At 38.0% G+C, this 26,141-nt stretch overlaps 1 protein-coding gene across 6 annotated transcripts in view; it reads left to right on the top strand.

Annotated features, from left to right (window-relative positions):
• Nucleotides 1-4,534: 4,534 nt before the first annotated feature.
• phactr4b (phosphatase and actin regulator 4b) overlaps nt 4,535-26,141 on the top strand; it is a 44,481-nt gene continuing 22,874 nt past the window's right edge. For 2 of the 6 annotated variants that reach the window (XM_079626711.1, XM_079626707.1), the window contains exons 1-3: nt 4,535-4,676; nt 18,144-18,245; nt 18,665-18,709. In XM_079626711.1, coding sequence (XP_079482837.1) covers nt 18,697-18,709 — 13 coding nt within the window. In that variant the 5' untranslated portion in view covers nt 4,535-4,676; nt 18,144-18,245; nt 18,665-18,696. Of the gene's footprint in view, nt 4,677-5,532; nt 5,604-18,143; nt 18,246-18,664; nt 18,710-26,141 lie in introns of those variants that run through there. The other 4 variants (XM_079626712.1, XM_079626708.1, XM_079626709.1 and 1 more) reach the window with 4 other exon arrangements.

Genomic DNA, 26,141 nt, shown 5'->3' with positions numbered 1-26,141 from the left:
ATTTATTGTGATAGGAAAATATGGGATCAAAAAAAGTCATCGAGCCGGGACTTGAACTTGTTTCACCTAAAAATCATAAGCTCTCAAAGTCAGTGCATTGACCACTAGGCTGTGGAGGCTTAGTAAATTTCAGCACTTTGATAGATATTAAAAGATCTTCCTTGTGTAAGAAATACAGGGGGAACGGATTCCGACGGCTGTTTTTTTGCCGTCGGATTCCGTTCCCCCTGTAAAAAAAACAGCTGTCGGAATCTATTCCCCACTCCCATTATGAGAGATGTTGATGTAGTGGCCTAAAAAAAGCTTATTATATTTTTTGTGGGATGGAGCTTGCATGGCACCAGTGTAAAATAAATATATTTTAGAGTTTTAGTCTTTTATTGTGATAGGAAAATATGGGATCAAAAAAAGTCAGCGAGCCGGGACTTGAACTTGTTTCATCTAAAAATCATCAGCTCTTGAAGTCAGTGCACTGACCACTAGGCTGTGGGGGCCTATTAATTAACAGCACTTTGATAGATATTAGAATATCCTCATTGTGTAAGAAATACAGGGGGAAAAGAATCCGACGGCAAAAAAAAAACATATGTCGGAATCCGTTCCCATTATGAGAGGTGTTGATGTAGTGGCTTGAATAAAGGTTGATAGTATTTAGTTTGTGGATGGAGGTTAACTGTCATTGTTTACATTGAAGCATTTGGCAGATTTTTGATCCAGAGAGACGTAGATTGAATTTCATGGTACACATTTTGTATTCTTATAAGTTTCTGCTTTCCCTGGGAATCGAACCTATGACCTTGGCATTGCAAGCACCAATGCTCTACTGTTTGAGCTTGAGAAAAGCTCTTTAAATAAGTGCATCAGTTTAAGGAATAATTTTATGGAGTTTTTGCTGTTTATAGCAGAGTACAGGATCAAAAAAAATCACAAACTGTGACTTGAATTCGGGTCCCCCAAAGCCCTACACTTCTTAACACCAGTGCACTGACCACTAGGTCATATTTTAACATTTTAAAAAAATGCATATTTTATTTTGTGTGGGGATGGAGCTTACCTGGCAACAGTGTAAAATAAATATATTTAGGAGTTTTTGCCTTTTATTAGGATAGGAAAATATGGGATTAAAAAAAAGTCCACGAGACGGGACTTGAACTTGTTTCACTTAAAAATAACCAGTTCTATATGAGAGTGAATTGACCACTAGGCTGTGAGGGCCTGATAAATAGCAGCACTTTGATAGCTATTAGAATATTCTCCTTGTGTAAAAAAATACAGGGGGAACGGATTGCGACGGCTGTTTTTTTACGGCAAAAAAATAGATGTCGGAATCCGTTCCCCTACTCCCATTATGAGAGGTGTTGATGTAGTGGCTTAAAAAAAGGCTGATTGTATTTTGTGTGTGGATGGAGTTTAACTGTAATCGTTTACATTTGAGCATGTGGCAGATTTGTTTGTTTTAGAGCGACATACTGTACATTGCATTTAATGGTACAAATTTTACATTCTTTTCAGTTTTTGCTTTCCCTGGGATTCGAACCCATGACCTTGGCATTGCAAGCGCCAATTCTCTACTTTTTCTCTTCTTTTTTTTACCAAAAATGCTTACAGCACCTGGTATTCCCAGGTGGTCTCCCATCCAAGTACTAACCAGGCCCGACCTTGCTTAGCTTCCGAGATCAGACAAGATTTTTTGATTTTATTTTTTTAGACCCCACAGCCTAGTGGTCAGTGCACTGACATCAACAGCTGATGCAACATGACATCATGACTTTGCGTAAACATACACGCCACTGCCAAGTGTTATCTGTACGCATTTTGAGCTATCCGCGTGTATGTCTACACCCTAGTATGGGTAGGTTTAGGATTAGTTGTGGGTGAGGGGTTAGGATTAGAAGTGCGGTTAGGATTAGGGAATCAGGTACTGACTTCAACGAGGGGGGTAATAATTTGGAGTCAAAATTCGGCACAACATCTGTCAAATGTTCTGAACAAAACGAACCATCATCCCCGCATGTGCTTCCGCGTGCATGTCTACGCCGAAACTAACCATTATCCCCGCATGTGATTCCGTGTGTATGTCCACGCCGAAACGAACCATATCCCCAGATGTGATTGTCATACATACGCCATTTAGGTGACACAAGTTCAAGTCCCGGCTCGTGGACTTTTTTTGATCCCCTATCACAAAAAAAGGCAAAAACTCCAAAATATATTTCTTTAAACTGGTCTCAGGTAAACTTCATCCACACACAAGATATAATCAGCATTTTTTAAGCCACAACATCAACCCTCAGAATTTATCAATTTATCTGACATCAACAGCTGATGATATTTAGGTTACACAAGTTCAAGTCCCGGCTCATATTTTCCTATCATAATAAAAAGCAAAAACTCCAAAATATATTTCTTTAAACTTGTGCCAGGTAAGCTCCATCCACACAAAAAAAATAGAATCAGCATTTTTTTAAGCCACTACATCAACACCTCTAATAATGGGAGTGGGGGAACGGATTTCGGCAGCTGAACTATTTGCTGTCGGTTTCCTTTCTCCCACTTCACTTACAGTCTACATAATGTCGTATCATGATAAAATGGCATCAGGAAAAATCCACAAGCTGGGACTTGAACTCAGTTCGCCAGGAGCACAACAGTGCTACATGTCAGCATCCTGCCCATGATGTTCAATGTGGATTGAGCTCAAGTATCAGTTTGATAAATATTAGAACCACCTTGTGTAAGAAACATAATCCGACGAGACAAGAGACATAATCCGACGCTGAACGATTCGTTCCCCCACCCCCATGATGAGAAATGTTGATACAGCCAGAGACTTCTGCACATAGATCCTGATGCTTTTTTCATTCCTGCTGGAACCAACGGTGACACAAGGCAAAAAAAAGTAATTTTTAATAAATTAATCAGGAAAGCTCCCTGAAACGTGATATTGCACAGGGTTTTCCACAAGTTTATTTCAACACTCTATTTTACAAATTACTCTTATGTGTCACTTTTTTTTTCTATTATTATAAAAAGCCTCTATTAGCACTTCTCCAGAGGTTCCACTTGATGGCAGTACTCTGTTACTATATATTCCCTACAGGAATTACTTTTAAATGACAACACTTACATGAAAAACCTGCATTTTTCATTTTGGTGTAGTTAAATGTGAACCACCATGCTGTGTTAAATAAACCTTAGGGGTGTCAATAGATATTCAATCATAATTTATTTTTACTTTTAAAATCTATACTAATCAATACTAATCACAACAGTATTGCTTCTTTGTATTTTAAGTGGGTTTCAACTAAATTGTTGTCACAACTACATAGCACTTGCTTAGGAAACTATGGTTTCTTATGGAAACTTTACAGTTGCTTATTCGAACTTCTGTTATGATCAAACATAATTGATATAAAATGCTCCTGAAGAAAAAATGCTTGCTTTTTTTGGACATACAGTACATTTTATACATTCTTGCTTACATATTACATTGCATACTGATGGAGTCATGGGATTTCACCCTTTGAGCCATCTGACCATTTTAACTACCAAGGTTATCTCACAATTAAATACTACACTTGGTTGAAAAGTTCACAAGTCCTGTCACTGGTGTGACATTGCATAATTTAGCCAGGACCATGATTGTGATTACCTATTTTAAACACAAAAATTATTATTTTTATTCACCAACCAATTTCCAGGCATCTGGCTGATTTCTTCTATAACATGTCTTAGATGTAATTCAAATGCCAGATTTGATTTAAAATATATACATTTGCACTTTTATACACACTATACTAAACCAATTTCACATGGCCTGGCTGTTTTCTCAAATGAGTGATTTTCCGAGTGAAAATTCCTCCCAAAAATTCCACCAAACATTCTACACGTAAAGGGAGAATAAAAAAATAGAAAAGGCTTTGTTTTGTATACTTCAAATGTATTACAAATTAAATACACAGGCAAAATTGATGCTCCAATTGCTTCTGACTGTATTGCTAAAAAATAACTGCTATATAACTATGTAATGTAACATTACAAACAATGTAGATGTTTTGTTTTGTTTTAGGATGCGTGACAGGTTAGTCTGAAATGCATGTTTTGGGGATATCTTCAAACAGCCACAGACTAAACTTGTATCGGTAGGCCTACTATATTTAATTGTTATAAATTATACTCTCTTTACCCCAATATATAGTGTATCATATTACATTTAAGAACATATGGTCATTAAAATGTATTGTCGTTGCTTAGCTTTACTTTAAAATTATTCGCACACGGTTTCACCGAAATGTGAACGATAAGACATCATGGTTTTTTTTCTTCTAAATTAACAATTCACTACAACACCACAACAATACAATAAACCAAATATTCACATGCATTCAACATTTAAACTATAATAGTGGAATGAGTTGCATTGGTTCGCTTTCCCCTGAAACGCCTCATGGGTAATGTAGTCAATTATGTTGAGGCTGACAATGGAAGCGGAAAGAGGTTCTTCAAACTTCAAACTACAATTACCATACTTCTTGTCCTTCGATTTCCGGTATCTTTGGCAAAAGTTTCAATGGGGGTTGGAAAAAGAGAGTAAGGAAAAAGTATCCGTGTTGTCTTGTGAAGTGAAACTAGACGGGGGAAGAGGAGGGCCAGTGCCTTAGACGTAATAGGGCAAGGTAAGAGATGTTACATATCAACCAGATGATGCACGCGCAGGTTAATCGCATTGGAAAGAAAACGTTTCAATGCAAAACTCAGCTTTCTGCTATGTTTTTAAATGTTATGCACAAAAGGTACTCGTGCTCATACAACATGTATTTTCGTCATAGGATTTCCCTCCACAAATACAGCCATGTGTTTTTTTATTATGAGAAAAAAAACAATGCGTTAATATTTGTGATCAAAGTTGTAGCGGCGCTGCGCTCATCGTGATGCTCCCCATCATCTTTGCACGCTTGCGTTCTGTTTTTTCTTCTTTCCCAAATTACATGCATTAAATGCATGTAATAACCACTACGAACAGTGCAAATGCCCTTTAGTCTGGGATAGGTACTGAAAAGATCACCGAACATAGGCTAGAACATCTGAGAATATTACCGTTATGATGATCAGCTGACTTTTCTGCAACGCACGAGAGCTGTTTTTACAAATCCGTATTTGTTGACGGGGGTTTCTGAAGGGAAACATTGAGCATTTTAATTAAACATAACATTCCCAATCCTTCCGAATGTATCATCGCTCATTTTCATGTCCATTTTTGAAATACGTGCGATGAGCACGCGCGTCAACTCGCAGTGAGCATTTCGCATCTACCGCATGTTTTTAGTCCATTGTTACTCACAATCTAACGAAACCGTTTACGAGAGCCGGTGTCTGTCTGATCCCATCCTTATCACATGCAGAGACCGATCTCGTCAGCTTGCGTAACATTGAAGAAGATCTCATCCTTCTAGCATCTGATTTGTTCTTTGTGCACGAGTCGTTTTGAGGACTTGATTAGCTCGGAGCTCCATCAGAGCATCACTCATTCATTGCTCGAGTGAAGCTCTAATTTCTCTGGTGTGTGCATGAGTGAAAGATTGAGATGGATTGCCGGTTGTAAGGTAGGGTGAAGGACAAGCTATTTAATATTATTAAGAAATATTCCTGTTACTCAGTGTGGTTAATGCATACCATGGCATGATGGCATATTATATTTGACTCGCATTGGTATTCTATCTCAACTCAAGGAGGACACAAGTGATGACAAGAACGTGTTTAGTGGAATCGTGGATGTTTAGTTTTTATTGACACGGAGACATTAAGAAAACCCAGGAGCCACAGATTAAAATGTTGTTTTCTTTATAACAACTTTGATTATGAACATTAGTATTGTGTAGCCTACACTTAACAAATCTTTAGTTAGAGTAAATGTTGTTTTATGTATTTTCTCTATTAAATGGATCCCCTGGTTGAAAATCGTGGTTCTAGATGACAAGATTAGGCTATAGTTATATTGTGTCATTAGTATATTTAAATAGTTATCATGTTTCAAATTGAAATTAATTAGTTTGAACTCTTTGGTGTAATAGATTGTATTGTACATCTAAATGGTTTACAGAGAGATGTGTAGATGTTGAAGACATGAATTGTTTTTATTTGGGAGGAATGTTGATAGACTGGTCTAAGTCATTTACACACAACGCACACATAATTTTTACCATCAGGAGAAAATTCAGCAAAATGTGAATCATATCATATTTCATAATCATACTTTACTGGACTGGGATACTTCTACCCCTTTGAGAAATATGTTTTATTCTGATGATACTTTTGAAAAGGTTTGGTTAAGGTTTTTCTTGCCATGAGCACAGAGAAAAAAGGTGTTCTAGAAAAATATTGACTGGTCTACATTTCCTTTAAGTTGCAAATTATGTCTTTTCATTTGCTTTTTGCATATTGTTGGCTTATGAGAATGTGTATTGTCTATGATGTTAAAAAATAGTTTTGTTAGTTCTCTTACAGTCTGTTTCACACTGCATGCATAACTATAACAGCAGGTTCGTGTTGTACTCACACTGTGGCTTTACAGAAAATAAAGTGATTTCTGGGTTACTGCATTTAAACAAATTTTTAAAAAAAATAATGACCCGTACTTTATACAATGGTTATCTGGAGTAGGCCATTGAGATTTATCATCACCAGTATGTAAGGGGGTAGCTTTTAACTGTCCGTCAGATGTAACGAATAGTGAGTGGCTGGGTGAAAAGTTTACTTCAGTAGTTTAGTTTGTTGCTTCATAAAAGCCTAAATTGTAAAAGATAATTTCGATAAATCGCATTGTAGTGCATTTTCCCATATTTTTTTGCTGCTTTAAGCATTCTATGTTTGGCAAAAATCTCTCTGCAGCCAGGTGATGTAGTTATGACACCTACCTACCAGTAAGGGCCAAACCATGTTAACCAGCCAAACCTTGACCCCTTTGTTTAATATGGGTACCGAAATATGTACTGCTTTTGCATGGGGTGCTAAACAGGTTAGATTGTGGTTCCAACCTGATCTCATTAGAAAATGTAAAAATTTTACGAGGTAGTGATTTTGTATGAATTTGTACGATGTGATCTGTACTAGGAATGCTGATGATTGATCAACGATCAATTAATTGTCGATAATGTATTCGATTAAACTTAACGATGGTCGATTAAACTTAACAATGGTCGATTAAGAAAAGTCATCAATGAGGTGTGTGCGTCTTGTGCAAAACGTGCAGCAGACATACAAGGAAAAATGAAGCGAGCTTGCCTTTGTTACGTATTAATATGTCTTCAAGCCATGCAATGGATTAGGTAGGCTTGCCATTAATTTTTCGAAACATAATGAAATTTTATCAAACTTTTATAAAGCAGCAAATAAAGTGTCCGATAGAAGTAGGCAAAAGTGTCTGCAGTATGCGTTTGAAGGCTTTATTCAAGACAAACGGTGAAACACAAGCAACAACAAGGCATCCAAATAGAGGCAAAAGCATAACGGTCACAGTCAAACAATGAACCACAGCATATCCTAATCGAGACGGAGGCTGTGACTAACAATATCAGGAGAAACACTGTCATGCAAAGCTGGGTAGGTCTCTATTCACTTCTATAATCGTTATTATTTACAAAGCAAACGGACTACGCGAGTAAAAAGTTGTATTTATTAGCAGCGTGTGCTAGCGTATCAACAATTAGTGCAGAGAACCGAAATCATAACCTAAACCAGCATAAAACTATCTAACTAGTATAACTTCACAGTAAGGTTAAAAGCTAAATGTATCTTAGAGCACAAAAGTGTGTTGTTGATCCTTGAGGGGTTTCGCTGACTGTGAGGACGTCCACACAGTTTAATCCAAAGACGACACTTGTTTGTATTTAACTTCGGTTTTGGGAAGGGGAAAAAACGGACACCCCCCTCCAACCTCTCTGGAAAACGCGTATCTGTGTTACAAATGCCCCAGGCACAACGTTTAACCATATTTTTTATAAAACGACGAGGTAATAGCCTGCCGAGACCAAAAATATGAGCCTCCTGCGTTAAAGTCAATGGAGCGCCGTGAAAAAGTGTCGGACCCTCTGTGGGAGCTCGTTCTTGGCTGCGCTGTGATTGGTCAATCTACATTCTAGGGCGTGGCTTAGCCAAAGGCGAATTAGCCACCATTCAAAAAAACTTGAAATGGTTACGAATTGCCATGAGAATGTGTTTCACTCAGCTCTACCACTTCTGATTGATTTGCTTTGTATCCAGGAGATCTCCTCACTAAATGCACTTTGCCAGCTATCAGGATTCAGTCACAAGATCTTAATTTACTGGTGGGAAATGGAAAGTGCCTTTTCTACAACTATAAAACAGTTTCTCATTAGGAAACAAGGATTGATGTCCTTTCCTTGGAACATGACTTGGTCAAGGTTGTGTGTGTGTTGTTAGTTTCTTAGGCTATGTACAAGATGGAATGAGAGGAGGGCTGAATTTGGTTCGGACTGGTGTTTTGGGCTCCTTAGAATGTGGGCCACTGGTCCCTGGGGTGAGCGGAGCTTTTCTGGGGCAGGCGTGGCTATGACGTACAGACGGTTCGCAATGGGAACGTACAGTACTGCCCAGTCATTCTGAAGGAAGCCAGGGGTGTGATATGCGGTCGGGAGATAGGAAATACAGGTCTCGCTTCGTAGTTCCCTCAACGGAGCTCTTGCGTTCTGGTTGAGGTCTCGGCCAGAGAGGTAGGCCAACTTCTAGAGCGATTTCAGAAATTACAGTTAGATTGCGTTTGGGTTACATTGGTGAATTGTAAGTTCACCGTACTGTCTACCCCACGCAGTTGGCAAAAGTTTGTGAAATCGAAACTCTCCATTGACCTCCAGTTCATGTAACGATTTTTTCTCTCATCCATCGGCAGCTGTCTCAGCCCAAAACTAAACACACGAGCCAGCCTTGACACGCAGAGGTGGGATGCTATTTAAAGATCACACAAGCGTACCAGCTGCTCCCATTTCCATGCTACGTAATTGAATCGGCGCATCCAGTTAAAGAACTCGTCCTTAGATTTGAAAGTTCTGTTTATAGAAGAGGACTCTAATTTCTGTCATCCTTTCTTTTTTTCTGTCAGTTTGGAGAATCAACCATGTGGTACTACAGGCAGCTTGATGTAGGACACTAAACCCACTTTTTTATGTGTGTTAAGCTATTCTTAGGCAGTCGAGTTGTAGGCCTAGTTTTGTACATGAGAGGGTGGTGCCGTTGTGTCACTCTTAACAGTGAGCTTTGGGGATGTGTTTGAACGTGCCATCTGCTCTGATACAATTTCCATCATTGTTTAATTGTGTCAGTCATTAAGTGACATCAGACATCATTTTTGGATTGGACCAACAATTGACTAGTCGATCAGTGAAGTTTAATGTATGATTATTTACTTATGTAGGTCTAGGTGTACTTTTGGATGCATTTTTTAAGTGACTGTGCTCCAAAAAAAAATCTTCATAAAAGCCTACTTTAAAGCATCGCTCCTGCAACCATCCACATTTAGACAGAAGTCTTTGGTCATTGCATTCTGCATTACATCTCATGTTATTTTTGGATCATCCATGAGTGTTGAGAAATTATTTTTGTAAAGCGTCTTGTCTTGTGCATTGTTCCAGTCTGTTGCATTTCATCTCGCTGTTTGTCTTTTATATTTTTTCTTATATATAAAGGACAGATTGTCTGTGTTAGTCTAGTAGTTCACGGGTTTTCAGGCTTTTTTGGGTCACAAAGTATGTATGTTGATCCCTTTGCAAGGGATATCGCTTTCTAAAATATAAAGGCAGCTCTGTATTTATTTTCATATAAGGACAGACCAATTTTAACTGTGTTTAAAATATTTCATGTAGTGTCTAATATAGCTGTTTGTGAACAAAAAAAGGTCTGCAAAGTTTTAAAGATCAAAGTGCACGACAAATAAAGTTATTCGCTCTCGCTCTCTCTCTCTCGCTCGCTGTTTTCTGCTCTGCAAAAGCAAATTCTCTATGTAAACACTTCCAAAGGATGAGGATGTGAAGAGTCAGTGGTTAAATTACCACAGCGATACAACAGCAGTATGACCTTTTGACGATTGCTTCTCAAATCTCTGTGAGGTTTAAGTGGAATTTACTAAACGCTTATCCATTAAAGATGGGATACCACTTTATTTGGACCAACTTGCTCCTCAGAATCACAACCTGTTAGAAAGATTAAGTATCAATTTCCTACGAGGTGTTCAAAATGCATAGCTTTGTGTTTTATATTGTGTAGGTCTCTGTCTAAATCATGTTACTGTCTTACTGAAATAGTTCTGCTAATCAGCTGTGGGCATGCTGTTACCTAAAATTATGTCTAAAAATTCAGATTGTCTTTGTTTTTACTACTTTGAGTAATGATGATAATGATGATGGAGCAAGATTTGTTTCACAAACTTTAATGTTACATCACTCATTCACGTTAGAAAAAAAGAATGATATTCGAACGAATATTAGGCAGCCTTTTTTATATTCAAACCTGTTATGGGCATTATTTTTTCTAAATGTGATTGTTTTCAATTCAGATTCCGAGGCTTTTTCATGCCTGGTGAAGTTGTGAATCGCGAGCTCATTAGCAAGGCTATTATTAGTCACCTGGGCTCCTGTAGGTGACATTAGCGAGCGTCCTGGTTAGCACCTATTTTGTATACCAAAACAATGGCCGCGATTTATTTATTTTTGATAAGAACAGTGGATAAAACCTGTCGAAAGCATACTGTTTGTGTTTAATCCAGGGTCTGATGTTTAATATATATTTAAAAAACAGTCGTGACAGTGTGTTTTTCTTCTGAAAACATTATTGCCTGCCTAGTCTCGCGTAGCCAGACCTTCAGACTGACGGCTGAAGGTCTGGAATTCATAGCAGCTTTCTTTGGCCAAGGCCCGCCCATAAGGCAGTTTGACCGACATGTCAAACAACCAATTACAGTTCGTTTCGTTCAGCGTCACGTTTCGGGGCGTGGAAATGTCCCCACAACAACAGACCGGCGTGCAACAAGTCTCCACTAAGTGCCTCAAACAAAACTTCTGGACATCTCTTAAAGAGTCTATGCCGTGAACCTCGCATACTTTCTACGTTTAGCTGATCTTGATAAATGTTCATTGTCACTCATGTAAACACAACAGTTTTTCTTCCGCAATCACACGTCTGCGCTTTGTTTCCCGACGGACCGAAAATAAATGCGACACTCGCGCCCCCCGGAAATCCGATAAAATTCAACCAATCAGATGACGACTTCGACATTCCTGAAGTGTTTCCAGTTAAGTGTACCATATGCATCAGACGTTTAGCTAACGTTCCGTGGGCGTGACGTCTGAGGCTGAGACTATTGCCTGCCTATTGACATTGACTGATACACTGCCCTCTGGTGGACAGAACAAATACAACTTAAGTTTAATATCAATAGGTCTTACTGAAGGCATTTAATGGTCAAAATATAATGAATAAATATTTGATTATTAATAAACAAACAAACTTCGAATATGATTTTTCATGTTCGATTTCTCAAGTCGTCAAAACTAAGTGAAATGACCTTGTCAAATCATTCTTCCAACATATTACCATATTACTTTTATATAATTTATGGGACAGTCACAGCATCCAAACAGTTTGGTACCACGCTTAGTTTGCCATGTTTCATTTACAGTATGATTGATTTTAGTTCCCTGAGCACACATCCTAAATGGTGCACGACACAGGCTGAGGAGTTAAGCACCCAAAGAAGAAATAGGCCAGTTACATCATTTTTTCACACTTCATGTGTGTGTGTGAGAGGGATTAGCATGTGTTAGGTTTCACCAAGTGTCAGGTTCGTGAGGTGACACTCTCTTTGCATCTGGGAATATGACAACATGCATACTCTCTATTCCCGTATTATTATAGTGGCTTTTATACATTCCGGTCATATTCACATTCATTTCGCAAACACTACACGTGAATTTTGCATACATACACCTTTTAAGGAAGTACTCTGCACATTGTTCCAGTTTACAGTATCTGGTCTAGGGGTGTGAGAACTGATTTATCTGAGACACACACACATCTGCTCCCCGTTAAGGCACTGAAGTGTCTCCAATTCATTCTCTTGGCTCTTTTGCCCATCCAGCACATATTCCTAAGCCATTCCCCATCAGCATCAGTGAAGCCACAGCAGCAGCATTTTTTTCTAATTGAATGGTAGTAGTGTGTGAAATAGCAGACAATATGCAATGAGAGAATAATGCTACATGCCTCTTTACAATTTAATGTTTAATTCAGTGAGTGGCATCCATTTATCAGTGTTTTTGAAAGGTGACTTTTTTTTTTGTCAGTTAATGGATGTATATCAGTTGATATTGAATAGGCCTATTTAATTGTGAATGTTCATTTCTCTATTTTACACTAGGATAAACTTTACCGTTATCTAACACTAACACAAAGGTAATCTTTTAATTACACTGTGTGTGCGCGTGCGCGTGCGTGCATGCGTGTATAACATTTGTATAACGTAGCTTTAGGAGAATGTCTTGTTCTTGTGGTTTTGAGAATTCTAACTGTTGACTAGACACAGTTAATGCTTGGAAACCTAAAATACCATAGCTAGTTTTTTGCAGTGGCTAGACTACGATTACATGGTGGGATGATTGATTATTTGATGTATGCATAGCTTTGGTCGATATTACCCTGTAGTTTTGATACCACAGTCACAACATGCTAACCACTTGGCCCTAAAGAATAATTTAAGGTGACATCACATGCTTCAAAATCAAAAGAAGAAGATATAGGCTGTAGTATATGGTTACTTTGCTTTTCAGCCTAACTGATAAAGTTAACACATTATTTAAAACAACAGAAATTAATGCAAAATAACACTATTTGTTCACTGTAGAAATTAAATATAGTTTCATCTTTGTTAAAGCTGTAATTTGATGTTTTATTAATATTAATGACACACAGACAACAGTAGTAATATTAGGTGTGTGCCGTCACTTTAAGTCCGACTGCACAGACCGAAAAAACTGACAAACATCGGTTTCTTTCTCAACTGTTCACTTATGACATAACCGAGAGAATACTTGCCGAGACGGGTATTATTAAGATGGGTATTTTAAAAATGACTGTGTATGTGTCCGTTCAAGGGCAAGGTAATCCCAAAGAGGAATCAATTCGGTGTTCGAGCACTGTCTGGTACGCACCTGCCTCTCTCTCTGCGCGCTGTGTATAGATAACGTCTTGATTTTCGCTGCTTCTTCAATGTTTAAAATTGTTTGAATGTGTAAATTGCCAAGACATAACACGTCCAAATTATAAACTTTCACTCTATGATGGTTAAATTTAGCAGTTAATCCGCGAATCACATGCGTGCCGAACAGGGCCGGAGTGGGGCCACTTTTCAGCCCGGGAGATTCAGGCCCAAGACCGGCCCACTTTTTCCATGGTGGAATTCCAAATTACATTTATTTTTTTCCAAATTGGATAAATGAAGTTCAGCTCTTACTATTGTGTAGTTTGTATTAATACCATGGTTCAACAAATAATGTAAAGGTTAAATAATAAGTCACAGAAGAAGTTAACAAAAAAGATTCCACTATTCCAGAAGAATAGGTTGATAAATTAACAAAAGCAAAGAAAGAAAGAAAGAAAGAAAGAAAGAAAGAAAGAAAGAAAGCTTTTGAAATGTATCCCACTCTTCCACAAAGAGGCATATTGAACTAATGTTTACAGTTCTGCTGCTCAGAAGCAACAACAAATAATTAAGAGGTCATATTACTGCATACACAGATCTAGCATGAGTTTTGTTATCAATATTAAATTGCATAATATTGGCAAAGTCTATGAATCGCCATGACATGTATTGAGTGATACAAAAAGGCTAATATTTTTATTACATTTTATATTTTGACGATACAACGATACAACGGCATTAGCCGAATAATTACATTGCAGCGTAATTGCTAATCATTACTAGGCCTATCTCTCTTTACCTGTTGCCACTTTTGTCCTCTTGAAAATAAATCTGTAAGCTTGGCACATTTGGCAGCATCCTCCTCCAATGCCTTTCTTTTTTTTTCAACCTGGTTTTTTCAGCCCCTCCTGGCCTCTTCCTCCCATCCATCCTCCCTGACGCGTACCGTTACGGTAGGGCCGGCCCAGCTATCGGTACCTGAGAAAACGTTTTGGAAAAGACGCGCTATGGACCCAACCAACTATATGGGAGGGGAGGGGAGAACTGCCTCACATGGAACTACCCATGCAGAGGCTGCGCGCTGCGGTGTCCGAATGCGGAACGCGTGTAGCCTAATATTGTAACTAACGGGACAAATGTAAAAAAAAAAAAATCGACCGGCCCAAAAGTGAAGCGGCCCACCGGGAACTCTCCCGATTCTCCCGATTACCCACCCCGGGCCTGGTGCCGAACCATGGGGCCTGGTCCGTACGGATCACAGATCAACTGCGATCTGTTCTACCCCTAATCACCAAGTTAAAGTGGTCTAAATGTCTGTGTATTGTCTGTTGAAGGCATAGGACCATAAAATGTGCGTCCGATCATTGAATTCGGTCCGAGTGCAATGATACAATGTCCTACCTACCTGCTCGCGCAGGCATCACACGTCATCAGCGTTTTCCGTAAGGCTATGCAGTGTACTCCAAACGGAGGGTGGGATCTTATGCTATCAAAGCTAGCTCGCTATTGCTAGCCTCTGCGAAAATTGGATACCCTACCTTTAAGCTGGGTGCACACTGACTGTACGAGTTCTAGTAGTCCTTTACGACTGTTGCTTGTCAGACCGTACGAACATGATTCCTGCTGTAAGCCATGTCACACTGTGGGATCTCAGTTGTCATTAAAGGACAAGTTCGGTATTTTACACTTAAAGCCCTATTTACAGATCGTATCTGATGAAATAGAACGGTTAAGATTAAAATTTGGACACATGTTCCAGTCCCGAGAATTTTGGGTTTATTTCGCTTCCCCCCCACACCCCCACAATGGTTGTCTATGGCCACTGGAAGATTCCTTCCTAAAACACATTCAACTTTCGTTTACAAAGACGTGAAACTCACCGAGTGGTCAGGGGTGTTCACTGATACGGGCCCAAAAAAAATCGCTGAAAAAGATGCATTCCAACAGGTTTTATCGTAGTTTTTGTCCACCTCCATTGACTTGTATTGAATGTGCTGTGTGAGGTACGGTATTCCTCCGCCGCTTCTTCTTCTGCTTCTTCTGTGTATTAAATGAAATGCCAGCGGTTTGCTTGCAATCGGCAAAGGTGCATTATCGCCACCAACTGGTGTCTATTATTCAAGCTCTCAACGGAAGAATCTGGGTGTGACGCGTTTGGCAAAATAGGTCCACAAACGCTAAATAAAACTAAAATTCTCGGGACAGGAGCATGTGTCCAAATTTTAATCTTAACCGTTCTATTTCATCAGATACGATCTGTAAACAGGGCTTTAAGTGTAAAATACCGAACTTGTCCTTTAATGTCAGACTGTACGGCAGTCCAGACGCGTTAAAAACACACATGCCGGAAGCCTAATTCAGAGTTTTACATCATCAAACAATCAGTGACACATTCTGTGACTGTAAGCTGCATTTACATGCGGGATAGTTACTAGTTACAAAAACAACTGTGTTAATTTTGATCATGGCTTTTCTTGAAAACGAAGATGATGTGTGTGGAGCAAGTGGTGGTTTGTTGTTGTCTGTGCTCCTGTTGGTTTTTGATTTGACAGTTGTCGTAGGAGAAGCTACACTGCAGGACTGTGCCTAAACTTCTGACACTGCCATAATTTCGTCTGAGGTCAAATTTGATCGCAATGGTCATCATCAATCGGCTGTCAGCGAACATGTCAAACAACTGCCGTCAAAGACTTTAGAATTTGGCCTAGAATTAGATGACTCTCTTAGGATTCTCAAAATCGACCAAATCGTGGCCATAATAAAAGTGTGAACCCAGCTTCATATTTATGAAGATCTATTTTGATATTGTCAAAGGCTGCTTGATTTTTTTTCACAGGAATGAATTGGAGAGCATGTTGCACAGTATTAGTATTCCAGCTGCCTGATCACTGCATCGTCGCAGCAGTATACCATGTTGTTCTCTGAGATTTGCATAAGGGGCAGCGTGGGCTCCCTGCAGACAAGCTTTTTATAGTGTGTCCACATTCGGACAAATGGAATATATTTTATTTTCCTCATCCTAAAAGAACAGTGTGATAAGAGAACACTAGCTTTATAATCAAAATTTACCACAATTGTACAACTCCAACTTCTTTATGAAACTTAAATTACTAAAGCAGGCACTTTAAGCCCTCAAGGAAGTCGCAAACCAAATGGTTTTAGGATTATTTTGGTGTCTGAAACCTCAAAAATGTGAGGCTGCAGGGGATAATGATCATTGCTGAAGCAGGCTGCTTAACTCTAGCAATGCCTGTCTCTTGTTTACTGCATTCCTGCCTGCTTAATGTACGTATTCAAATTCTGTAAAACCTTAGCTGACTGGCATGTTTTATAAGGGACGTACCAGCATCCATAATTGAGTCTTAGTAAGCTCCAATAACTTTATTACTTTAACTGCAACATGGTTGATTTAATGAATTACGTGTGTGTACAAAATATTGCTGATTACTATTACGAATTATGATAATAATGGATTTAGGTTTTAATTTAGGTGCATCCCTATTAAAATGATTTTTCTTTGTGTTTTTCTTTTTTTGAAAAACAATGTGAACAACATTCCCAGTTTATTTTAGATTTTTTGCAGTATTTTGGTTTATTTGCATTTAAAAACAAATCATTTCAAGCCTTTTTTAGAGCAAATGCATTAATATTGAGGTCATCGATTATTATTATTATTTAAAAAAAATTAAAGAAATTATTACTTTTATTCACCATGGGTGAAATAAATTGCTTCAAGATTCTTCAAAGAATCATTTCCACAAATATATTAAGAAGCGCAATTGTTTTCAACATTGTTGATAATAATAAATGTTACTTGAGCGAGCAAATCAGCATATTAGAATGATTTCTGAAGGATCATGTGACACTGGAGTAATGATGCTGAAAATTCAGCTTTGCCGCCACAAGAATACATTTCATTTAAAAATTCAGTTCAAATAGAAAACAGTTGTTTTAAAGTGTTATAATATTTCAGAATATTACTGTTTTACTGTAGTTTCAATCATACATTATAAATGCAGTTGACCCTTCAACGGCAACCCTTCCCTCTCTGTACATAAAACTCTATACATAAAAAGTACACTGGTTCCCCTACCTGTTTAATTTTAGCTGGTATACGATTGGCGCTGACTGTATTTTGTGTCAGCTTGTTTTTGTCTTTAAATAAGACACATCACACAAACAACATTAGCCGGGCTCAGGTAAATGTCGTGCAGTCTTCTGCCGTTCTTATCTTTCATTGTGACGAAGCAGAAGTCGAAGTGCTGTGAGACTGCTGTCCGTCTGCATTCGGTTTAATCGATCAATGCCCCTGGAGATATTCATTAGCATTTCTATCTCTAGCTCTCTCTCCTCCATTCATCCATCCTCCACTTCTACTGACAGTCCATTACAGTCTGATGTGCCCTGTCTGTTTTGTGTATCCATCTGTTAGACATTCGCTCATTTTATTTGCCTGTTATCTATCCTTTCCATCAGCGCCTTTCAGATAATTGCCTGTCTTCCATTTGCGGTCATTCCTTCTGGTCTTTTCTCAAGCTCGCCTGTGCTATTTTAAACGAACCATTAGTTTTGTCCCAACAATTGTGCAGCCTGGGGGTGTGACACCTGCTTTTTAAAAATGTTGGAGGAAGTTCTTGCCACCTTAATGGTGTGAGACGTGCGACTAATCAGTGTAGGAAGTAGGAACCACCGAATCTTTTTTTTTTTTTTTTAAGATTGGCAAAGACTACACTTGAAGTAAAATAACAAGCATCATTCGTAGCATATGAAGCGGTCTTGGACTGAAGCTTTCAAGAACGATGAGAGTACTTGAGGATAGCACACTTTACTGATCGCTCTGATGAACCTGTGATCACAGCGAGTGAGGATTTGAAGAGATGTTTGGTCTCAGCTGACCTCCGATCAAGTGAGTTATACATATTATATATCTATATTACAGGAAACCCCTGGAGATGAGCGAATGCACCCTGTCTGCTGGTCTTGAACCCTTGATATAGACGAACAGAGGCACCACGGACGACCACCAATGCCCTTCACCACTGTACGTCTGCACATTCATTCTGAGTAAATTCTGTTTTGAAGCTCCCATTTGGTGATTTCAAGAAAGATGTGTCCTTTAATAGACCCAAGAAGTAAAAACATTTTATTTGTTTCTATTATAGTTTTTTCTATTGTGGTGTACAAATATATTAAGTGTATTTTATTTTATAAATTGTTTCTAAACCTGAAATATATTTGCAACAGTGAATTCTGATTTTGCCAAGGGTAAAGGAGTTTGAATTGCATTATGCTTAAGAACACCGCTTACCAGTGGTAAATTGACTGTAATGCACAGCCTCTTGTGACTTATTGCTTTATTAAATCTTTTTAATGTCATACTATCTATTATAATGAGTGGCTCTGTAAAAGATGGACCTGCTTACGGTATGTAATTATCTGTTTGTTTTGCTTTAATTACAGGATCCATTTATCGTTTTGTCTCAGATTCTGTAATGGAAAATCGAGGTGAGTATTTATTGCCTTGCTTTGCTCTTTCTTGATACTAATGATGCTGAATAATTGAGAAGAAACTGTTCCATTTGTAGATGCCATTGATTAAGGTCCAGAAACCAATGTGTGATCTTGCTTTAACTAGTTTTGAAGCATTCTAACAGTGTTTTTTGTCAAAACCACAGTTTCTGCCATTTATACAATTTATACTCTATACACAATTTATACTCTAGGATGCAGCCATTGTAGTCAAACATTTGTCATTTGTCTGAGAGCAGTTTAATGAAGAACAACTGTATTTAATTAAAATTGGATTCTTGCGAAACAAAACGCTGGTAAATAGCCTGTGTTGCCCCCTAAGGAAGGTCATGAAGGCAGTTCCTACCTTGAACAGATTTGTAGAGCTTGTTTTCCAGGTCATGTCAGGTTCTGGGTCTAGGCAGAACCAGCAAGCTGATTCTCTTCTCTCTCTGTTCTCTCGGTCTCTCTCTTTGGAAATGTGCCCAGTGTAGGTGCTTTAACTGGGACAGTGAGAATCAGGGCTTCAGTTCAATCCTCTGAGTCATTTTTTTTCCAGTGTAGATGCATGTGTGTTCTTCTTATTGTGGGGCTGATCTTGGAACAGTTGCAAAGATAACAGATGAGTTGCGAGATGAATAGGTCAGAGTTCTTTTGTGATCTATCCAACTTGGATGTACACATTTTATGTAACATGTCGGAACCATGTAGCACAAAGCTATTTTTGCTGGCCTCTTCCTTTGCTTGCTTTATAGTTTTTGTTCCTTTTGTTGTATCATTGCAGTTTTTCCCTCTTGCTTTTTCTGTATCTGTTGCCCCCAGTTCAGCATCTGGTTTTTGGATTTCAGCTCCTGCACCACAAGCAGAAAGGATTGTTTGTTCTTGGTTCTTCGTTAGTTCATCGAAGCCTCAACGTAAACATTTTTTTGTTCAAATATTTTGAAAGATGTGTTAATGCCCTATTTTACACCATGTTCTCATCTATAAACTGGGGTTTAAATCAACTAGTGGATTTTGCTGCTAATCAATGCATTGGGTCTGTCAACTAATCACGTCACTTTAAGTTGCACTTTTAGACACAGCAGTCGGTAAGATTGTTTTAATGTTTTTTAAACATTTCTCTCATAGTCACCAAGACTGCATTTTATTTGAACTGTTTGAATTACCGGTAACTGCTTTCTATATCTCTATATTTCAAAATGTATTTTATTTATTGTTGTGATGGCAAAGCTGAATTTTCAGCATCATTACTCCGGTATTTAGTGTCACATGATCCTTCAGAAATCATTCTACTATGCTGAACATAGTATAATTTTTTGTAACACTTTTGATCAAATAAAAAAAACATGCTAAGCCCAAACTTTTGAAAGGTAGTTGGAGGGATTTTATTTAAAATGGATAAGTTCACCTACAAATGAAAATTTTGTTATTTTCTCACCCTCATATCATTCATAAACAGCTTGTATTTCTTTGTGCATTTTCTATTTCCAGTTGGGCTCCAAACAACATGTTTCAAAACTGTTTGACTGACTTTCTTTGTATAACACAATGTGACAACACGAGGATGAGTCAGTGAGTCAATTGACAATTTTCATTTTTGTGTGAACTATCCCTTTCAGTAACCATGCTAAACTATAAACACTAAACTAGCTGGTAGGGTTGTCACATTACCAAAATGTCAGTAGTCTCTGTACCAAAAACCAGTAAAATTGTGTGGTTCTCAGTATCAATTTCAGTCCCAGAGAAAAAACTGTTGTCCCTTTTTTTTTCTTTTTTTTTCTCGTCCATTCATCAAGTCATCGCAGTTACCAATTCAATCATGCATTTAAACAGTTGTCAATTCAGAAACTTTACCGTATACTAAGGCATGAAAAACTAAACTTGTGTTCAGATGAATGTGGATGGGCAATAAACTAAAGCAAGATAAGAGACCTCCCTTATAATCAATAAGGTTGTCAAACGCTAAAGTGCAAACTCACTGGATTTATTGGTTATATGAAAGGATGTGCAAGTGTATGGCTTGCGTTGAAAAAAACACAAAAAAAAACTTGTTTAATTTCAGCGGTGATAAGTGGATTCTGACTAACTTGCTGCATCTCTGAAAGGCCATTGCCTTCACGCGCTCAACTGATTGTGATAGGCTACAATGGTCAACACTTGTAAAAACAAAGCGCTTAAACAAACACCAACAATAGCGTTTGAAAGCAGCGTATATCAGCGGGTAACAAATATACCTGGTACTCTGTACTACCGGTACTACACAAACGCTGGTATACAGTCGTGCCCTTTTTTTTTTTTGTAAAGACTGGTACTGATTTTACCGGTACGTTTGACAACCCTACTAGCTGGTGTGTTACTGTTTTTATTTGGTCGACGACAGTTAATGTGAAGGTTGTTTTAAAATTCCTCGAGATTATTCCTTAATTATTAAACAAAGTTAATGCTAATGAATGTTGAGATCACAGATACTGATAAGTTTTCCTATATGCGTGTGTCCAAAAGCATCAGTCATGTAATGAGTTTAACATCGGGGAACCTGAATTACTTTCCTTCAATTGTGGGTGAAGTCACCTGAATATAACATCTGCAGCGTTTATTGCTGGTATTCATTTGTGAACTAATGAAGGTTCAGTAATGTACACCTGATCTCTTGAATTGAACGTCCTCCTAAGATTTGAAAGGAAATTAGGTCAAATCTAGTGAATCATTGTTTTTTTTTGCGATCCATCTGGCTGTGTTTTTAATACAAGAACGTGTCCTCAGGCGGCATGATCATTACACATGGTCATGCATGGTGACCAAAGATCTGGAGCATTCTTGATCACAGGGAGGATGTGGTCCATGACTTGAGGTTTCTCATCTAAAATAAGCTTTTATAAACACATCAATTCAATTCAATTCAGGGGTTTGGGACAGAATCGCTTTGTTATACACTGTGGAATGAGAAGTAATGTCTGGCTGTATAAAATGGGATTAGGAGTGCGATCTGCTGTAGTCAAGTTACACAGCTACACACGTCCACATTCCCGTTCTCTGCTAATGTACTCTGCTGGATAAAATTGCATTCTTGGAATTCCTGTGGATGAAGATTTGCTGAAGTGTATTACCCTCTGTTCCGTGCAGAGGGCAGGAGTCCAGATCCTCTGATCACTGAGTGTATACTAATAATTTAATGTCCGAGTTAAAGAGAGGGTTTGTTTAGGGAAAAGACTTCAGTATCAATCTTAAAGGGATAATTCACCCAAAAATAAATTGTAATTGTTTCTTCCCTATTCCAGACCTGTCTGACTTTCTTTTCTCTGTGGAACATAAAAGTAGAAACGCTGAAGACTGTGCTGTTCGCTCTTTTCCATGCATTTGCAATGAATGGAGTGGAGCTTTCAAGCTTCGCAAAGGACACAAAAGTATTATAAAAGTAGTTTATGTAACTTGTCCACAATATCCTAAGTCTGAAATGTACACTAGCATTCAAAAGTTTTGGGCTCAGTAAGATATAATTTTAATTCAGTAAAGACGTTTATGTTGTTACAAAAGTGTTGCTCTTTTGAACCTTCTATTCATGAAGAATCCTAAAAAAAAAATGATCACGGTTTCCACAAAATCATTAAGCAAAACAACCATTTTAAACTGTGATAAAAGTAAAATCTTGAGCACCGTGAATAAGAATGATTTCAGAAAGATCATGTGACACTGAAGAATTCCCGCTTTGGCATCACAAAAATAAATGACTATATATAAATAATAAATAAATAAAATTATATATATATATATAAAATATATGTTAAAGGGTTTGTTCACCCAAAAATAAAAGTTCTGTCATAATTCACTTAATTTTCTGTCCCTCTATTGACAGCTACGCAACTACTACTTTGACGCTTCAAAAAGTTCATAAAGAGATCGTAAAACTAATCCATATGAATTGAGTGGATTAGTCCAATTTTTCTGAAGAGACACAATCACTTTATACATATAAACATTCATCAACTCACACATCAGTTATGGTAAGTGGAGGTTCATTCTCGTGTTACGTAGCACGTTTGAGCTTCCACAAGAACAAGGTTTGTTCTTGCGCTTCAAGCATGTATGGGTTAGCTTCTGTTTATCTTCACTGATCAATGTTTAAATGTGAATAAAAGCCTAAATTCAATCTGTTCATCATGAAAAGGAATTGTGTATCTTCTGCTCAATTCATATGGATTAGCTTTACGACCTCTTTGTAAACGTTTTAAAGCTGTCAATTGAGGGACCGAAATGTTAAGATTTTATTTGTGTTCCGAAGATGAACGAAACACTTAACGGGTTTGGAACAACATGAGGGCGAGTAAATGATGACAGAATTTTTATTTCCGGGTGAACTAACCCTTTAATAAAAAAGTTATTTAAAATCATATAATATTTTATAATCAAACATATCATATTTCAATTCATAATTTCATATTTCATCATAATCAAGATATCAAACATACTAGATAGCATAACATTGCTATGGTGTCAATCATCGCCATTTCGGAAGTGAGTCATGTTCAGTACACACACTACTGATACTTTCCAGTGTGTACGTGGCCAATGAAGGTTTACCAAGGTTTTCTTTGTAATGTCAGTGAAATTTCACATTTCATTTAAAATATTGACTAACGTGATGTGTTGAGAGTATTTTTGATGATCATTCAGATGTCAGTTCCTCTTTCTTTTGTATTCTCCACAAAGTCAAATGTCTGCCCAGCTGATACCATCTCTCCCTCCATTGGCAGAACTTCCCTTTAATCCCTTGCTCTTTTTTGTGCTTTTCATTAGAACTCATACGCAAGCGCACACGCACTCACTTTGCACTTTGACCTCTGCTTTAAGGAATGATAGGCATCCGTTGGCGTCTACGCTGATCTGCTTTGCTAGCTCCTTTATGAAGTGGAGGGAGAGATAGTGGAGTGAGAGAGGGAGAGGGGGTGGAGAGAGTTGCAGAAGGAGGGCTGAAGGACACTGGAAGAAAAGAAAGGTAGTTGGCATGAGATCCACTCAAAGAAAAGAGAGGAGCTTGGAAATATTGTGAGTTGGAAAGTGGAAAGAAACATGAGAGCGACACTCGGTGACAGGAAACGAGTCCTTTGAAACTAAAAAAGGAAAGGCAGAAGACTTTGGGTATCCTGAATTGCTGCTGCTGTTCACTGGGTTGCACCTGGGCAGGAGCGGCAAAAAGAGGCCCTTATAGGGGGCTGGAGCATGGGACAGACGTTCCCACTAGAGACTGCACCTCAAAACTCTTGCGCACACTTGGGTGAGTCAAGAAAATGCTTCAATAATCCGCATTTTAGGACATTGTAGGCAGCAGCTTCAGACAAGAAGGTACTTCAAAGTAGCCAAATTAATCATGCTGTCTTCTAAGATAACTTGTAGACAAAATAGAAGGCGGCATCACATGAAGGCAGTCCTTTATGAAGAATACAATTGCAGAATGCACTACGACAAGTGAATTTAAAAAAAAAAATCCAAGATGGCGTTGAAGTTGAAGCAACGAGAAATTTTATTTAAGGTTTTTATAAATGCTTATTGTCATTCATTATTGAAATGTATTGATTAAAAAATATATATAATTTAAAGTAATTAGTATATTTTAGAGTATTTAAATTAAAAATCGTATTATATTATTATTATATTATAATTATTTTACCCAATTTTTGTTTGTGCTATTTATCCACTATTTCCTGTGAATGTGCAATACTTTGAAGTCATTGGTAAATAACTAAAGGAATAACAAAGTGGAGTAAACTGTAAAACTATTATTATTGTGACGCGTTTCGGCATACAAGCCTTCGTCAGGGAGTCAAGTTTGACTCCCTGACAAAAGCTTGTATGCTGAAACGCGTCGGAGTGTTTTAAAGGTTTAAGATGACCAAGTCATAACAAAAAAGGCTTTTTAATCAGAGCACCTCAAGCAAACATTTTGAGTCCTGGAAGCGCTCCTTTACAGACATTTGGTCATTATTATTGTGATTAGAATAATAAATCCAAATAATATGATAGCATAAACCTAAACCCAAAAACGTGAACATTTTCAAACAGCATAATGTATTTGTACAGCTTAAATAATTGGAAGCGACTGACACCAGAAGAAATGCACATTCAAGTTTAAAACGACTGTATGTGAAAATAAGGTGGATATTTATATTTGTTCGAATATCTTGCTCTTAACTTAACATGCTAATGACAAACATTGAAACATCTGAGGTTCCAAAACAGTGAAACAACTGTCTTAGAAAGCAGTTGCCAATGTTGGCAGTAAGCTCTAAGCCAGCTCACTAGGTTTTAGAAGCATTAAGCTCTGCAAGCATTACCTTGGCTTGACTTCATCACAACAGAGACTGGTTATGACTCAGCAGTAGGGAAGAAACAGTTACTGGTTTGACGTAAACCACGTTAAAATTCAAAATGGTTATTACCTCTCATATTTAAATTATTAATATTATCCTATTTGATTACCATAATTTAAAAAAATATCATGGTAAATACCATCCAGCATTAAAGTCACCATGAAATCAAAATTGAAAATTCTTATTTTTTATTGAATTTTGCAGTATTTATTATAGAAATATATCCATGCACATCATTATTTTTGAAAAAGTAATGTGCCCTCGTAATCATTAATCAAAATAACTTCTCCTTAATTGCAGCGGCATCTCTTTTATTTTCTGATGATGTGTTTTTTAAGTATGACGGCTGGACAACCTGTCACTCACATCATGAGATCACAGCGATAGCAAACCACAATGATCCAATTAATTCTTGACGGACAAAATCAAGTCCCGCCTTATTTTTTATTTTATTTTCTTGTCCGAGAAGCCAATTTACTTGAATATAGGCCTACGTCACAATAGGGAAGACGTTCACAACTTCCGTTTATAGGTAGAGTAGGCAATTTTTACAAGGGGGTAATCCTTCAGCCGGAAACCAAAGCTTCCCCGGGGGTCACCATTGGCTAACAAGCCATCACCTGCTGTTAGCATTCCATTGACTCCCATTCATTTTAGCGTCACTTTGACAGCGAATAACTTTACATCTGTGGTGTTTAAAGACTCCATTTGTCCATTATTTATTTCTAAAGAAACATAGATACCTTGTATCTTACGTTATGGCCCCCTAGAAGCAGTTTTTGTAAAAATAGGCTAACGATTGCGTCATAACCACTTTGCCGAAATTGCCGTATAGACGGGCGGAGAAGCTCGCAGTCGGGGAGACGTGGAGGCATAAAGTCAAGTGAGAAGCCCATAGAGAGTCATAAAGTTGATCCCGCTGCTAGATCATGGACCGCTAATACTCACGCTCTCCGTCTCTGCGAGATTTGGTAGGGAATTATTCAGATTTCTCTTGGTACAGCTACTAGAAGACTTACAACTGTCAGACAGGTTGCTCACGTCACATCTACGGCGTCAAGCTC

The sequence above is a fragment of the Phoxinus phoxinus genome, assembly GCF_949152265.1.
Source record: "Phoxinus phoxinus genome assembly, chromosome: 10".
Lineage (NCBI taxonomy): Eukaryota > Metazoa > Chordata > Actinopteri > Cypriniformes > Leuciscidae > Phoxinus > Phoxinus phoxinus.
Note: the sequence above shows the minus strand (reverse complement) of the source record. Positions and strands in the feature narration are given on the sequence as shown.